This window comes from Schistocerca nitens, chromosome 7 (genome assembly GCF_023898315.1).
Source record: "Schistocerca nitens isolate TAMUIC-IGC-003100 chromosome 7, iqSchNite1.1, whole genome shotgun sequence".
Taxonomy (NCBI): Eukaryota; Metazoa; Arthropoda; class Insecta; order Orthoptera; family Acrididae; genus Schistocerca; species Schistocerca nitens.
The window spans coordinates 24,272,357-24,288,960 of record NC_064620.1 but is presented as its reverse complement, the minus strand read 5'-3'; the positions used below and the strand labels follow the sequence as shown (position 1 = coordinate 24,288,960).

At 40.8% G+C, this 16,604-nt stretch overlaps 1 protein-coding gene across 1 annotated transcript in view; it reads right to left on the bottom strand.

The window, feature by feature from the left end:
* LOC126195239 (lachesin-like) overlaps positions 1 to 16,604 on the bottom strand; it is a 365,145-nt gene that overhangs the window by 115,009 nt on the left and 233,532 nt on the right. Inside the window, exon 5 of the mRNA XM_049933767.1 lies at positions 13,456 to 13,584. Coding sequence (XP_049789724.1) covers positions 13,456 to 13,584 — 129 coding nt within the window. The remainder of the gene's footprint in view (positions 1 to 13,455; positions 13,585 to 16,604) is intronic.

Here is a 16,604-nt window from a genome sequence, read left to right as displayed (position 1 = left end):
GTTGTGAATGAAGTGCTTCATTCTACCACAGAAATACCGCCACAACAATTATTAGATAAAATGTCAATCAGTGACATGAAAAAATATTACGAATACTAATCTCAGGGGGCAATGTAGTTCTTTGCATTACTAGGTAACTGACGATGGGCAGGTGCCAGAGTTAACTGAGAGCATACTTCATTCTCTTTTCCTGTTGTTAGTTCTTTCCCTTCTTTCATTCAGAATTATATCTGTCTTCCTCAACATTTCCCACTACCAAATCTATTACGAGCAAATTTTCTTACACTGAATGTGACAACAAAGAAACAAGCTATGACACAAACAAAGTAACCCAACAGAAGAAACTTTTTAATTTCACCGATAAAGAAGAGACATTTGACGGAATGGGATAGGCCAAAATATACGAGGCATAGGATTACAGATACACAAGTAAGAGAACACAGTATGTAATTATAACAATACACCAGTACCGTATTAATGCACATAACGAAAGACATAGAGTAAGTTGGACAATTTTTTTGAATATTTCAACAACGATACACTAACCCTTAATTCTGATCATATTTTAAGAATGAGAAAGCTAGACGAGGGCTATTATATAGGCTATAACGCAGATGAAATATTGCGTTTAAATAAGCTGAATGCTGCAGAAGAGGATGACGCTAAGACAGTTAAGTGAATATTAAAATGTACAGTAGCAAAATTTCTGATGGCAGAAAGTAATGGATATTCGTAACTGATGTCTTGAGATGATGGTAAGATTGTGTCAAAACAGACATATCGTTACTTTTATTATGAACTGAAAGGGCGAAGTGGTTTCCACTGTAATGAATTATGATACAGTGGTAAAGCTGGAATAGTTCTTCCAATGACGTTTACAGTAAATAAAAAGTCATATTTATTAGGCGACTGAAAAGTCTGCCAACAGTTTACAAAGAGAGAAAGGAGGTAAATGGTGAGTAATAAATTAGGTTACAGAGAATTTAGCGTATTATTTTCGGATGTAGAGAAAGGAGAAGCATAGTAATTAGGCGACGGGGAAGTTGGCCAATCATTTATTAAGGATAAGGGAGAAAAGACGAAAGGAAGGTTTATTAATGGGCCAAGTGGTTTCCGCCAGCTACTTTATGAAATGCAAGGGGTAGACATATTGTTGACAAAGGACACAACAGTGGTGTGGAAATCTGATAAAAGACATAAATATAGTGTTCAAAGTTTAAATAGAACACCACATAATATGAAGTACAGGGAGTAAAAATGCACATTTGTTTTTGAATATGAATGGAAGATAGAAAAATATCTTGCTAAGAGGGAAGTAACTTTTGTTGTTGTTGTTGTGGTCTTCAGTCCTGAGACTGGTTTGATGCAGCTCTCCATGCTGCTCTATCCTGTGCAAGCTTCTTCATCTCCCAGTACTTACTGCAACCTACGTCCTTCTGAATATGCTTCGTGTATTCATCTCTTGGTCTCCCTCTACGATTTTTACCCTCCACGCTGCCCTGAAATACAAAATTGGTCATCCCTTGATGCCTCAGAACATGTCATACCAAACGATCCCTTTTTCAGGTCAAGTTGTGGCACAAACTGCTCTTCTCCCAAATTCTATTCAATACCTCCTCATTAGTAATGTGATCTACCCATCTAACCTTCAGCATTCTTCTGTAGCACGACATTTCGAAAGCTTCTAATCTCTTATTGTCCAAACTATTTATCGTCCACGTTTCACTTCCATACATAGCTACACACCATACAAATACTTTCAGAAACTACTTCCTGACACTTAAATCAACACTCGATGTTAACAAATTTCTCTTCTTCAGAAGCGCTTTTCTTGCCATTGCCACTCGAGCATCATCAGTTATTTTGCACCCCACATAGCAAATCTACTTTACTACTTTAGGTGTCTCATTTCCTAATCTATTTCCCTCAGCATACCCGACTTAATTCGCCTACATTCCATTATCCTCGTTTTGCTTTTATTGATGTTCAACTTATATCCTCCTTTGAAGACACCCATTCCATTCAACTGCTCTTCGAAGTCCTTTGCTGTCTCTGACAGAATTACAATGTCATCGTCGAACTTCAAAATTTTTATTTCTTCTCCATGGATTTTAATACCTACTCCGAATTTTTCTTTTGTTTCCTTTACTGCTTGCTCAATATACAGATGGAATAACATCGAGGAGAGGCTACAATCCTGTCTCACTCCCTTCCCAACCGCTGCTTCCCTTTCATGTCCCTCAACTCTTATAACTGCCACCTGGTTTCTGTACAAATTGTAAATAGCCTTTCGCTCCCTGTATTTTACTCCTGCCACCTTCAGAATTTGAAAGAGAGTATTCCAGTCAACATTGTCAAAAGCTTTCTCCAAGTCTACAAATGCTGGAAACCTAGGTTTGCCTTTCCTTAATCTTTCTTCTAAGATAAGTCGTTGCCTCACGTGTTCCAATATTTCTACGGAATCCAAACTGATCTTCCCCGAGGTCGGCTTCTACTAGTTTTTCCATTCGTCTGTAAAGAATTCGTGCTAGTATTTTGCAGATGTGGTTTATTAAACTGATTCTTCGGTAATTTTCACATCTGTCAACACCTGCTTTCTTTTGGATTCGAATTATTATATTCTTATTGAAGTCTGAGGGTATTTCGCCTGTCTCATATATATTGATCACCTGATGGTAGAGTTTTGTCAGGACTGGCTCTCCCAAGGCCGTCAGTAGTTCTAATGGAATGTTGTCTACTCCTGGGGCCTTGTTTCGACTCACGTCTTTCAGTGCTGTGTCAAACTCTTCACGCAGTATTGTATCTCCCATCTACATTCTCTTCCATTTCCAGAATATTGTCTTCAAGTACGTCGCCCTTGTATAGAACCTCTATATACTCCTTCCACCTTTCAGCTTTCTCTTCTTTGCTTCGAATTTGGTTTCCTTCTGTGCTCTTGATATTCATAGAAGGGGTTCTCTTTTCTCCAAAGGTCTCTTTAATTTTCCAGTAGGCAGTATCTATCTTACCCCTAGTGAGATAAGCCTCTACATCCTTACATTTGTCGTCTATCCATCCCTGCTTAGTTATTTTGCACTACCTGTCTATCTCATTTTTGAGACGTTTGTATTCCTTTTTGCCTGCTTAATTTAGTGCATTTTTCTATTTTCTCATTTCATCAAATAAATTCAATATTTCTTCTGTTACCCAAGGATTTCTACTAGCCCTTGTCTTTTTTCCTACTTGATCCTCTGCTGCCTTCACTACTTCATCCCTCAGAGCTACCCACACTTCTTCTACTGTATTTCTTTCCCCCATTTGTGACAATTGTTCCCTTATGCTCTTCCTGAAACTCTGTACAACATCTGGTTTAATCAGTTTGTCCAGATCCCATCTCCTAAAATTCCCACATTTGCAGTTTTAATCTACTGCTCATAAGCCAATAGGTTGTTTTCAGAGTCCACATCTGCCCCCGGAAGTGTCTTGCAGTTTAATACCTGGTTCATAAATCTCTGTCTTACCATTATATACTCTATCTGATACCCTCTAGTATTTCCAGGATTCTTCCATGTGTAAAACCTTCTTTTATGATTCTTGAACCAAGTGTTAGCTATGACTAAGTTATGCTCCGTGCAAAATTCTTCCAGACGGCTTCCTCTTTCATTCCTTTCATCCAATCCACATTCACCTACTATGTTTCCTTCTCTCCCTTTTCCTACTCTCGAATTCCAATCACCTATGTTTATTAAATTTTCGTCTTCCTTCACTATCTCAATAATTTCTTTTATTTCGTCATACATTTCTTCAAATTCTTCGTCATCTGCAGAGCTAGTTGGCATATAAACTTGTACTACTGTAGTAGGCTTCGGCTTCGTGTCTATCTTGGCCACAATAATGCCTTCACTATGCTGTTTGTAGTAGCTTACCCGCACTCCTATTTTTTTGTTCATTATTAAACCTACTCCTGCATTACCCCTATTTGACTTTGTATTTATAAACCTGTATTCACCTGACCAAAAGTCTTTTTCCTCCTGACACCGAACTTCACTAATTCCCACTATATCTAACTTTAACCTATCCATTTCCCTTTTTAAATTTTTTAACCTACCTACCCGATTAAGGGATCTGACATTCCACGCTTCAACCCGCAGAACGCCAGCTTTCTTTCTCCTGATAACGTCGTCCTCTTGAGTAGTCCCCACCCGGAGATCCGAGTGGGGGACTATTTTTCCTCCGGAATATTCTACCCAAGAGGACGCCATCATCATTTAACCATACAGTAAAGCTGCATGCCCTCGGGAAAAATTACGGCTGTAGTTTCCCCTTGCTTTCAGCCGTTCGCAGTACCAGCACAAAAAGGCCATCTTGGTTAGGTTTACAAGGACATATCAGTCAATCATCCAGGCTGTTGCCCCTGCAACTACTGAAAAGGCTGCTGCTCCTCTTCAGGAACCACACGTTTGTCTGGCCTCTCAACAGATACCCCTACGTTGTGGTTGCACCTACCGTACGACCATCTGTATCGCTGAGGCACGCAAACCTCCCCACCAACGGCAAGGTCCATGGTTCATGGGGGGATGAAATAACTAGCCCCTACGTATTACAAAGTCACCTAATGATCGTATATGAACGTCAGTCGAAAATACACAGTCATTACATGAATAGAGTTGCACTAGTACTTTGTGTAGCATCAATAACACTCAAATGTAGAAGGAATGATTAATTATAGTTTGGAATGAAGCAACTATTTGATAATTGGGTATTTGTGTATTGTGTCCGAAACAAGGTTCTAAAAAGGTTCTCTCGATGTATCAGTTAATCGCAGTAGTAAGGCTCCTTAGGTAAGATTTAAAGAGCATAAGAGATGAAGCCGGCTAGCGGTGTATGTCATTAGCGAAGCAGGTGGTACGAGCAAGCGCTGATCTCTTAAAGAGTGCACAGTGGAATGCCCCAGCTGTATGGAGCTGCAGCTGTTACCAAAACAAAATCATTGATGAAACACTGTCGTGGAACAGTAGAACGATGTAAACAGATGCTATGTTTATAAACACAATGTATTACGTATTTACATAGCAATAATGAATGAAAACATGTTTATTTAAAATTTGTTTGACGGAGTTGTACTGGAGGTGTATGCTGAGGTTGGAGGTGGGTGAATGAACTATCAGTTGTTCAGCTCACCACCGCTTAGGATACTCTGAAGTTTTACAATGCAAGACCACGTCGTGGACATCAGAATCATCAGTATGGGCTGCTGTTATTTGGCGAAAGGTGTGAGTGTAATGTTATTACGTCTCCATGTATTAGCTAAATGTATTGGTGTTTTGTTTGTTTTATTTGCAACCATGTGAAGTGGACGTCTATATGACGCATTCAGATATAAACAAATGCAGAACGGCATGGTGCCTCCATAATAGTGAGAAAAAGTGTAGAGAATGTTTCATCGAACTGAAAGGACGGCAATGCGCCGATTGTAATGGTATAGCAATTTAGCTTCTTATGAGAAATACTTTGTTGAATGTAATGTACGGCATTGCTCTGATAGCAGTATGACAGCAGTACAAAATTTTGTGATTAAACTTGGCTAAGAGTTGACTGCTGTAGACTAACAGAAGTGACAGATTGTGAGTCAGCAAAAGACTACTAATAACATAAAGATGCAGAACAACGTTACTTTGAAAATCTTTACTATTAAAAGAATAATATAATTAATATACAAATGAAACGTTCCCTTACAAAACTTAACGAATTACTGTGCTGATAAGCCTCTTACATTATTTACTTTTCAAACAGCTGAGCAAAACTGGACGTACACAAACATTCACTAAAGTGACACACAATATTTTTAGCGCAACGCAATCTGACTTTCAGTAATCCCTAGAGAAGAATAGCCCTGACTAACATTAACCTATACCTTTCACAAATCACTTACCTCACAAAAGCCGGCCGGAGTGGCCAAGCGGTCCTAGGCGCTGCAGTCTGGAACCGCGTGACCGCTGCGGTCGCAGGTTCGAATCCTGCCTCTGGCATGGGTGTGTGTGTTGTCCTTAGGTTAGTTAGGTTTAAGTAGTTCTAAGTTCTAGGGGACTGATGACCTCAGAAGTTAAGTCCCATAGTGCTCAGAGCCATTTTTACCTCACAAAAATCTTCGTTACTCGAACTACTGCAATACAGCGATCGTCACTACTGCCTGCTAAATAAAAGATTCAAACCACTGAAGACACTAACTACTGATAGGCATAGTTAGCAAATGAAAGATTTTGATAGAGAACAAACAATGTAATTACCTTAATGGTGTTCAAAAGTCATAATATATATAGCAGTTCATGTCATCCATTATTACAAATGTAGTGTTTCTGATGGACACACATCCAGATCATCTGCTCTCAAAAATCCGCCATCTCAGTTCCCCACATCCACCACTGCTGACGACTCACCTCCAACTGCGCAACGCTACGCGCTGTTATCAACCAACTGCCCAACGCTACAATGGCGAGTATTTCTACAGTGCCAACCAGCCACAGACTGTACACAGCACAGCCAGTGATATTCATACAGAATGCTACGTGGCGTTATCAATGTAAAAACCTAAACAGCCTACTTACACAAAATGTAACTGAAGATTAATTATTTTGGGACATAAAGTTACACTCGAATTTATTGAGGGTAACAATCAGTTTTTTCTAATCACAAAATAATTATTTCTATGATTATAAAAGTTAATTAACAATTAGAGAGTGAAAAAATATAAAGTATACTGGAATGGTATGGCTCTTGAGAGATGGTAACTAAAAAAGTTATAAAAAGAAAAAAAATGTAATTTATTTCCAAAACTGAGTTCTGCACGTTCAGTTTACAATAATCACCAAAGACATACAGGATTCAACCGTGTACAAGGCACATTAGATTAGCATTTTAATTCCAAACTTCTTTCATAAACTACACTCCTGGAAATGGAAAAAAGAACACATTGACACCGGTGTGTCAGACCCACCATACTTGCTCCGGACACTGCGAGAGGGCTGTACAAGCAATGATCACACGCACGGCACAGCGGACACACCAGGAACCGCGGTGTTGGCCGTCGAATGGCGCTAGCTGCGCAGCATTTGTGCACCGCCGCCGTCAGTGTCAGCCAGTTTGCCGTGGCATACGGAGCTCCATCGCAGTCTTTAACACTGGTAGCATGCCGCGACAGCGTGGACGTGAACCGTATGTGCAGTTGACGGACTTTGAGCGAGGGCGTATAGTGGGCATGCGGGAGGCCGGGTGGACGTACCGCCGAATTGCTCAACACGTGGGGCGTGAGGTCTCCACAGTACATCGATGTTGTCGCCAGTGGTCGGCGGAAGGTGCACGTGCCCGTCGACCTGGGACCGGACCGCAGCGACGCACGGATGCACGCCAAGACCGTAGGATCCTACGCAGTGCCGTAGGGGACCGCACCGCCACTTCTCAGCAAATTAGGGACACTGTTGCTCCTGGGGTATCGGCGAGGACCATTCGCAACCGTCTCCATGAAGCTGGGCTACGGTCCCGCACACCGTTAGGCCGTCTTCCGCTCACGCCCCAACATCGTGCAGCCCGCCTCCAGTGGTGTCGCGACAGGCGTGAATGGAGGGACGAATGGAGACGTGTCGTCTTCAGCGATGAGAGTCGCTTCTGCCTTGGTGCCAATGATGGTCGTATGCGTGTTTGGCGCCGTGCAGGTGAGCGCCACAATCAGGACTGCATACGACCGAGGCACACAGGGCCAACACCCGGCATCATGGTGTGGGGAGCGATCTCCTACACTGGCCGTACACCACTGGTGATCGTCGAGGGGACACTGAATAGTGCACGGTACATCCAAACCGTCATCGAACCCATCGTTCTACCATTCCTAGACCGGCAAGGGAACGTGCTGTTCCAACAGGACAATGCACGTCCGCATGTATCCCGTGCCACCCAACGTGCTCTAGAAGGTGTAAGTCAACTACCCTGGCCAGCAAGATCTCCGGATCTGTCCCCCATTGAGCATGTTTGGGACTGGATGAAGCGTCGCGTCACGCGGTCTGCACGTCCAGCACGAACGCTGGTCCAAGTGAGGCGCCAGGTGGAAATGGCATGGCAAGCCGTTCCACAGGACTACATCCAGCATCTCTACGATCGTCTCCATGGGAGAATAGCAGCCTGCATTGCTGCGAAAGGTGGATATACACTGTACTAGTGCCGACATTGTGCATGCTCTGTCGCCTGTGTCTATGTGCCTGTGGTTCTGTCAGTGTGATCATGTGATGTATCTGACCCCAGTAATGTGTCAATAAAGTTTCCCCTTCCTGGGACAATGAATTCACGGTGTTCTTATTTCAATTTCCAGGAGTGTATATTCCAGTGTACTCTCGCTAGAAAAAGCAGGTTGAAGTGGTTCACCATGTATGATACACCTTTATTTACGATCTTCGGGGAACGGAACGATCGCCTTTCAGACGCAAACTTCCTCATCTGCAGAGCTTCCTGATGCTACTGAAAGCTGTTCATTGTATTTCTGCAGCTAAAATGTCAGCAAATTTATCCTCGATGCCTTGGATTACCTTCATCTCTCGAAGCACGTTATGTTTTTCTGCCTAACAGAGAAAGTGGGATTTTCAGGGAAAAAAATATGAAGATACAGCCGCCAAGGAGGTATTATCGATGGCTACCAGTGTTAGAAGTGAAAATCTCCGAACGTATTTGCAGTATGTTTGTACAGAAACATAAAATACAAGACTGAGTTATTGCAATTAAGATACAAGCCGAACTCTCAAGAAAACAATTAAGCCATGGTGTTCCACTTTCCGCCCAGAAGAGTAACAAAATCGTCATTGCTGGCCTTCGAAATGGACATTTCCCAGTGATATATTACATCTCTGTGCTTGTGGCGTAAATCTTTATGTATCCCGCATTCTAGTGTAGTTTATTCTTCATTATAAAAAGTGGGCAGCGGTTGGCTTACCAGCTTCTCATCCCTCAATTTTAGCAGATGAAGAGCCCTTTATGTTAATGTTTTTCTTTTATTTCTATGCATATTTTTGATGTATTTTTTGTTTTGCTGTCGGTAATACTTGAATTTATCGTCAGGCTGACTGACTCATCCACTTTTTCCTTTATTTTTACAAGGAATCATCTACCTATTCACTCATTGTTACTGTTTAATTTTTCTCTTCGTTAATCTGTTTTGTATAATAAGTTTTCGGGCTAACAAGGAGAGGATGCCTTCTCGTCATCGCCGAATTCGTCGAAATTCATGCTACATGTACTCCAGACATGAGCCCTATCGAACATGCCTGAAATAGATTGAAAAGTGGTGTTTACGGACGACTTAACCCACCAAATACTCTGGGGGATATAAGAAGAATCGCCGTTGAGAAGGTGGACAATCTGGACCAACAGTGGCTTGATGAACTTGTGGATAGTATGCTACGAAGAGTACAGGCATGGATCAGTGCAAGAGGACGTGCTACTGGGTATTAGAGGTGCCGGTGTGTAGAGTAATCTGAACCACCACCTCTGAAGGTGTCGCAGTATGGTGGTACAACATGCAATGTTGATGTTGATCTCTATCCCAATTTTCTGTACGGCTTTCGCAACTTTCGGAACCGAAGTTATGAAGCATATAAGTCCGCCAAAGCCGGTCCCAAGCCCGGTTGAAAAAGGAGGAGGGGGAGGAGTAACACCTCGTTAAAAAACCTTGGTTCACCTGGCCCGGGTGATAGTACCTCGTGAGGGTCCCTTGCCAGGGAAACGGTGAAGACCTCAACGGCATTGAAGGCGGCGATGAAGATCATCAGAACGGCGGAACTGGCGGAAGAGGCAGGCTTTTGTATAAAAGCACCAGACTGTAGCGTCTGTTCCCAAAGTGGGCGGCTGCAAAAGGCGTCCGTCCCACATGTTAGTGGCGGCCTCACTTATAATTCTAAGCTAAATGCTTGAATTTTTATCATCGAAAGGTTCAACTACCTTTCCCCAAACCAAACTATAACCTAAGACATGATGGTAAATTTCAAAATGAAAACTACTCCAGGAAGTAACCAATCTTCCATCGCTATTCATGGCGGTGCAACTAGGCCTTTGGATTCTGGAGAGCCTAGAACATCATGTAAGGAAGAGTCGGACCTTCCTAGTACTTCTTCAAAGATAAGACCCAAGAAAAAACATCTACTGGGGACTCTGAATATCAACACACTTATGAAAGTTGGAAAACTAAAACACATAACGGACACTATCAATCAACGCAACATACTTATATTAGCTCTTCAAGAAACAAGGTATCTGGATGAAAATGCATTTGAATCAGGTGGATACAGGATCTACAAAGGAAAACCAGCCATTAAAAATTCCAATAATACGACTATATTAGGGACCGCATTTATGGTCAAACAGCAACTTACAGAATCAATAACTAATTTTAGCTCCCCATCAGAACGAATTTCATTTCTGACGTTCAAGTCAGGCAATAAAAGCTACACTATTATTAATGCACATGCACCTATTAACCAACATAACAGAACAAATGTTGACAAAGTGGATGATTTTTGGGAAATGCTTGAACACGAAACATCCATATTACCAAAAGAACATATAAAAATTTTAGTGGGAGACTTTAATGCACAAGTTGGCAAAGAAATAAAATTTAAATCAGTAGTTGGAGATTATCCAGCACATGCAAGAACCAACAGAAATGGGGAAAGACTCATAGATTTTTGTAGACAGTTTAATCTAAAATTAATGTCGACATGTTTCAGGAAACTTGCAAGAAAGAAAAAAACGTGGGTATCACCTAATCCAAATCAAGGTGAATATCAGTTGGACCATGTGGCAATAACGACTCGCAACTACAAGGAAATCTTGGATGTCAGAGTGAGGAAGGGCCTAAACATAGACTCAGATCATTATGTGACAGAAATAAAGACCATGTTCCAACCAAACAAACCTAAACCAAAACCAAGAAGATTTCCAAGAGTAAACACTAAATTTCTCCTGCAAAAGTAGGACAAATTCTGTCATATACTATACACACGAAAAATGGATAATTGGGAAGAAATTAAAGAAACAATGGTAGAGTCAGTTAAAGAAATGAGACAGCCACGAAGAATACCAAAACACAGATGGTGGAACGAGCTGTGTGATGAAGCAATTGACAATCGACTAAAGGCATGGAAAAATGGAAAAGTAATAAGAAACACGAATACTGGGAAGAGTTTAAAGATGAAAGGAAAAAGACAGCAAAAATCATCAGATCAGTGAAAAGAAAATATGACAAAGACAGATTAGAAGAAATGGATTCTGATTTCAAAAGGAGCAACACTAGAGACTTCTATAAGAATTTCAGAGAAGTTTTAATAGGATTCCAGTCACCAAGTTTACATTTTAAAGATAAAAATGGAAAAATGGTTTTAAGCAATAAAGAGAACTGTAAAATCTTAGCTGAATACTTTGAAAATCTATTAAATTGTGAGGAGCCTAATGACAGGTTACAGTTTCAAAAACCACAACATGAAAATCCACCGTCGGAACCACCTACAGTAGAAGAAATAGAAAAGATTATCAAAGCATTGAAGAATAACAAAGCACCAGGTGAGGATGGGATAGTGGCAGAAATGTGGAAACTAGGGGGCTTATCCGCATGTCAGAAAATTCACAAAGTAATTAAAGACATTTGGACAAAAGGAATCATACCCAGTGACTGGAAACAAGCATTGATCCACCCTCTCCATAAAAAAGGAGATAAAACAGACACCAACAAATACAGGGGCATATCCTTGTTACCAGTGACATACAAAACACTTTCTAAAGCACTTTTAAATAGAATAGAGGAACAAGCAGGACCTAATATAGGAGATTATCAAGCAGGATTTAGGAAAGGTAGATCATGTGCAGAACAGATTCTTAATTTAAAAACAATTTTGAGAGTGAGAGCTATACAAAATTAGAATACAGTAGTTACTTTCGTAGACTTGAAGAAGGCCTACGACTCAGTTGACAGACAAACACTATTCCAGATAATTTATGAATCAGGGGTAGATGAAAACACCAGAAGACTTGTTGAACAAACGCTCACAGATACAACATCAAGAATTAAGTTTCAAGGCGAAATTTCTGAACCATTCAAAATCAAAACAGGATTTCGACAAGGTGACGGACTGTCCCCAATTCTGTTTAACTTGGTTTTAGATAAAGTAGTAAAAACATGGGAAAACACATTAAAAAACAGAGGCACAAAGGGTATAAGCATGGGCCAAGGAAAGAACAAATTTTAAGTGAAATGTTTAGCCTTTGCGGATGATATGGCATTGATAACTGAAAACCGATCAGACGCAACAGTTATGCTTGATATGTTACACGAGATTGCTGAAAAGACTGGGCTAAAAATATCCTACGAAAAAACAGAGTATATAGAACACAAACATAATACAGAAAAGTTTATGAAAACAAAGTATGGATAAATTAAAAGAGTTGATAGATTCAGATACCTTGGGGAGTGGATCCAAGCCAATGGACTGGATAACACAACAAATAAAGAAAAAATAAAAAAGTTGAAATTTGCATATAAATTAACACAAAACTACTACAATAACAAATCAATATCCATACAAGCAAAGATTACACATTATAATTAAGTTGTTAGGACACAAGCAACATACGGATCAGAGTGCCTAACATTGAATAAGAAAGGCGAATTAAGAGAACTAGAAAAAAGAGAGAGAAAAATATTAAGAAAAATTCTAGGTCCTGAGAAAAACAAGGAAAGTAGGTGGATTAAAAGGAGAAATGAAGACCTATACAAAAATACAGAAAAGATCACAGATACAATGAGGAAGAGACGGCAAAATTTTTGTGGACATTTAAAAAGAATGGAAGAAACACGTATTACAAATAAAATTTTTAATTACGTTAGTAAGCTGAAAAACGCTCTAGGATGGATAGAAGCAGTAAAGAATGACGCCAACAAAATAGGTGTTACAGAAGAAATAATACTTGACAGGAATAACGTTAGGCTACTTATAGAAAACGCAAACTATGAAGAAGATGCGCCAAAACCTCGACCCAAGAGAGTGTGGACAGATGAGCAGAGACGAGCAGTTGGCGAGAAAATGAAGAAGTACTGGGAAGAACGGAAGAAAAAGAAACACCATAAGTCTTAAGTTGTATGCGATCTTTAGCTGGCCAAATTCATAATAAAAATAATATATATATATATATATATATATATATATATATATATATATATATATATATATATATATATATATATACTGGCACTATATTTCGCAAGTTAAAGATGCACTGGAATGCCAGCAAAAAACTGAGCCACGAAATGTAGCTGAAACAGACCGAGAAAGTCCTGACGCATAACAAAAACAAGAAAAAATAACAATAAGTGGTAATTGTGTCATAGGCACCTGCAGAGGGGTGTTGGGCTGCTTGCTTTGGACACGCAGCGCTGCCCATACTCACAGTTGACGCTCAGCACGATCCTTCTGCTGACACTGGGCGGCACGTCGTTGGAGGCGATGCAGAGGTAGGCCGCCATCTGGCGACGGTCCAGCCGCCACAGGTGTAGGTCGTTGCCCACGTACGTCTCCACTGGAAGGACCAGAAAAATGAGACAGATGAGAAAATGTGGGCGTCGGTTCACACACAGAGTATACCCGAAACTTTCTGGCACATTAAAAGTGTGTGCCGGACTGAGACTCGAACTCAGGACCTTTGCCTTTCGCGGGCAAGTGCTCTACCATCTTAGGTCCTTTACTGTTCTTGATATACGAGGGCGGTTCAGAAAGTAACCTCCGATTGGTCACAGTGCGGGTTGTGGGGGGAGTAGCGACGCCATCTGTACGTTCACGCACTCAACAGGTCAGTCGGCATCAAACCGTGGTCGAGTGAACGTCGTACCTGCGCTAGTTTAGTTTTTGTGGCAGTTTGAAATGTGTGCTGCAATAGAAAACCCCGCCAAATGTGAAGTGCGTGCTGTCATAAGGTTTTTTACAGCCAAAGGATATTCTGCAGCAGCTATTCATCGTGAGCTTTGTGCCGTGTACGGACCAAGAGTTATGAGTGAAGGAGTTGTCCGTGAATGGGTACGTTTATTTAAAAGTGGACGAGAAAACGTTCATGATGAAGAGAGGAGTGGTAGACCATCATTGGTGACTGACGAACTCGTTCAGACAGTTGATGCAAAAGTTCGTGAAAATCGACGTTTCTCAATGTCGGAGTTGTCTACTGGTTTTCCTCAGATTTCTAAGACTCTCTTGTACGAGATAGTGACAGCAAGATTGGGTTACCGTAAGTTCTGTGCACGATGGGTGCCCAAAATTCTTACCGACCACCACAAAACTCAAAGAATGGCCTCTGCATTAGACTTTCTGTCACGTTATGAGGACGAAGGAGAACCATTGTTAAACAGAATCGTGACCGGTGACGAAACCTGGATTAAGTACGTGAAACCTGAGACAAAAGAACAATCAAAGATGTGGGCACATTCAAATTCGCCTACCAAACCAAAAAAAGGCTCGCAAGATTTTTCTGCCAGGAAACTGATAGCAACGGTGTTTTGGGACGCCAAAGGGGTGTTGTTGGTTGAATTCATGGAACGTGGTACGACCATTAATCAAGACGTGTACTGTGAAACAATAAAAAAGTTACGACGGGCTATACAGAACAACGCCGTGGTATGCTGACTTCCGGTATCGTTTTTTTGCACGATAACGCCCGTCCTCACTCTGCTCGCAGAACAACGGCCCTTCTTGAGTCCTTCAAGTGGGACGTTATCAACCATCCACCTTACAGCCCAGACCTGGCGCCAAGTGATTATCACCTCTTCATGCATTTGAAGAAATGGCTCGGGTCACAGCGGTTTGAGGACGACGAAGACCTCAAAGATGCGGTCACAGGCTGGCTCCAGGCACAAGCGGGTGATTTTTATGCAGAAGGAATTTCAAAGCTTGTAAAGAGATACGATAAGTGCCTCAATCGCTATGGAGACTATGTAGAAAAATAGTGCAAAGATGTAGTTGTAAGATGTATATATTCAAATATTTTTATTTAACTTGGTGTATATTTTTAAATCAATCGGAGGTTACTTTCTGAACGGCCCTCGTACATTAAAGGCTTACCATTCCACATTGATAAAGATGCAAAGTTAGATCTTTTCGCTGATGATGCAAGTATAGTAATAACATCCAAAAACCAAGAACTAAGTGATGTAATTGTAAATGATTTTTTTTCACAAAATTATTAAGTGGTTCTCAGCAAACGGACCCTCTTTAAATTTTGATAAAACACAGTATATACAGTTCCGTACAGTAAATGGCACAATTCCAGTAGTAAATATAGACTTCGAACAGAAGTCTGTGGCTAAGGTAGAATTTTCAAAATCTTTAGGTGTGTCCATTGATGAGAGGTTAAACTGGAAGCCACACATTGATGGTCTGCTGAAACGTCCGAGTTCAGCTACGTATGCTATTAGGGTTATTGCAGATTTTGGTGATAAGAATCTCAGTAAATTAGCTTACTATGCCTACTTTCATTCACTGCTTTCGTATGGCATCATATGCTGGGGTAATTCATCGTTGAGTAGAAAAGTATTCATTGCTCAAAAACTTGTAATCAGAATAATTGCTGGAGCCCACCCACGGTCATCCTGCAGACATCTGTTTAAGTATCTAGGGATCCTCACAGTAACCTCACAGTATATATATTCACTTATGAAATTTGTTGTTAATAATCCAACCCAGTTCAAAAGTAATAACAGTGTGCATAGCTATAACACCAGGAGAAAGTATTATCTTCACAATGCAGGGTTTGGCACAGAAAGTGGTAAATTATGCTGCCATAAAAGTCCTTGGTCACCTACCAAACAGCATCAAAAGCCTGACACATAGCCAACTAACATTTAAAAATAAATTAAAAGAAATTTTAGATGACAACTCCTCCATTGGCTGAATTTTTAAATTAAGGGAAAAAAACTTAAACATTATTGTCATGCAATATTTGGTGTAATATAATATCTTGTACAGACATCTTTTATTAACCTGACACGTTCCACATCATTACGAAGTCTCGTATTCATGATCTTTGGAACAAGTATTAATCTAATCTAATCAAGTCTAATCACGACTCACGCTCCGTCATCACCGCTTCACTTCCGCCAATACCTCGTCCCCTACCTTCCAAACCTTACAGAAGCTCTCCTGCGAACCTTGCAGAACTAGCACTCCTGAAAGAAAGGATATTTCAGAGACATGGCTGAGCCACAGCCTGGGGAATGTTTCCAGAATGAGATGCTTGGGTAGCTCAGACGGTAGAGCACTTGCCCGCGAAAGGCAAAGGTCTCACGTTCGAGTCTCGGTTCGGCACTCAGATTTAATCTGCCAGGAAGTTTCGTATCAGCGCACACTCCGCTGCACGGTGAAAATCTCATTCCAGAGTATACCCGAACTTTGCCAACAAAACTTTGACGTTTTTTCAGGTTTGTTTTCTGAGTATTTTGGCTTATGTGTTCAGTGGTCCCCGGTGGCTCGTCACAATAATGAAATAATGAATTATTCGGTTTGTTACCCCAATTTGATTGGAAATACCTTCACAACTACAGCGAAAATATCTGT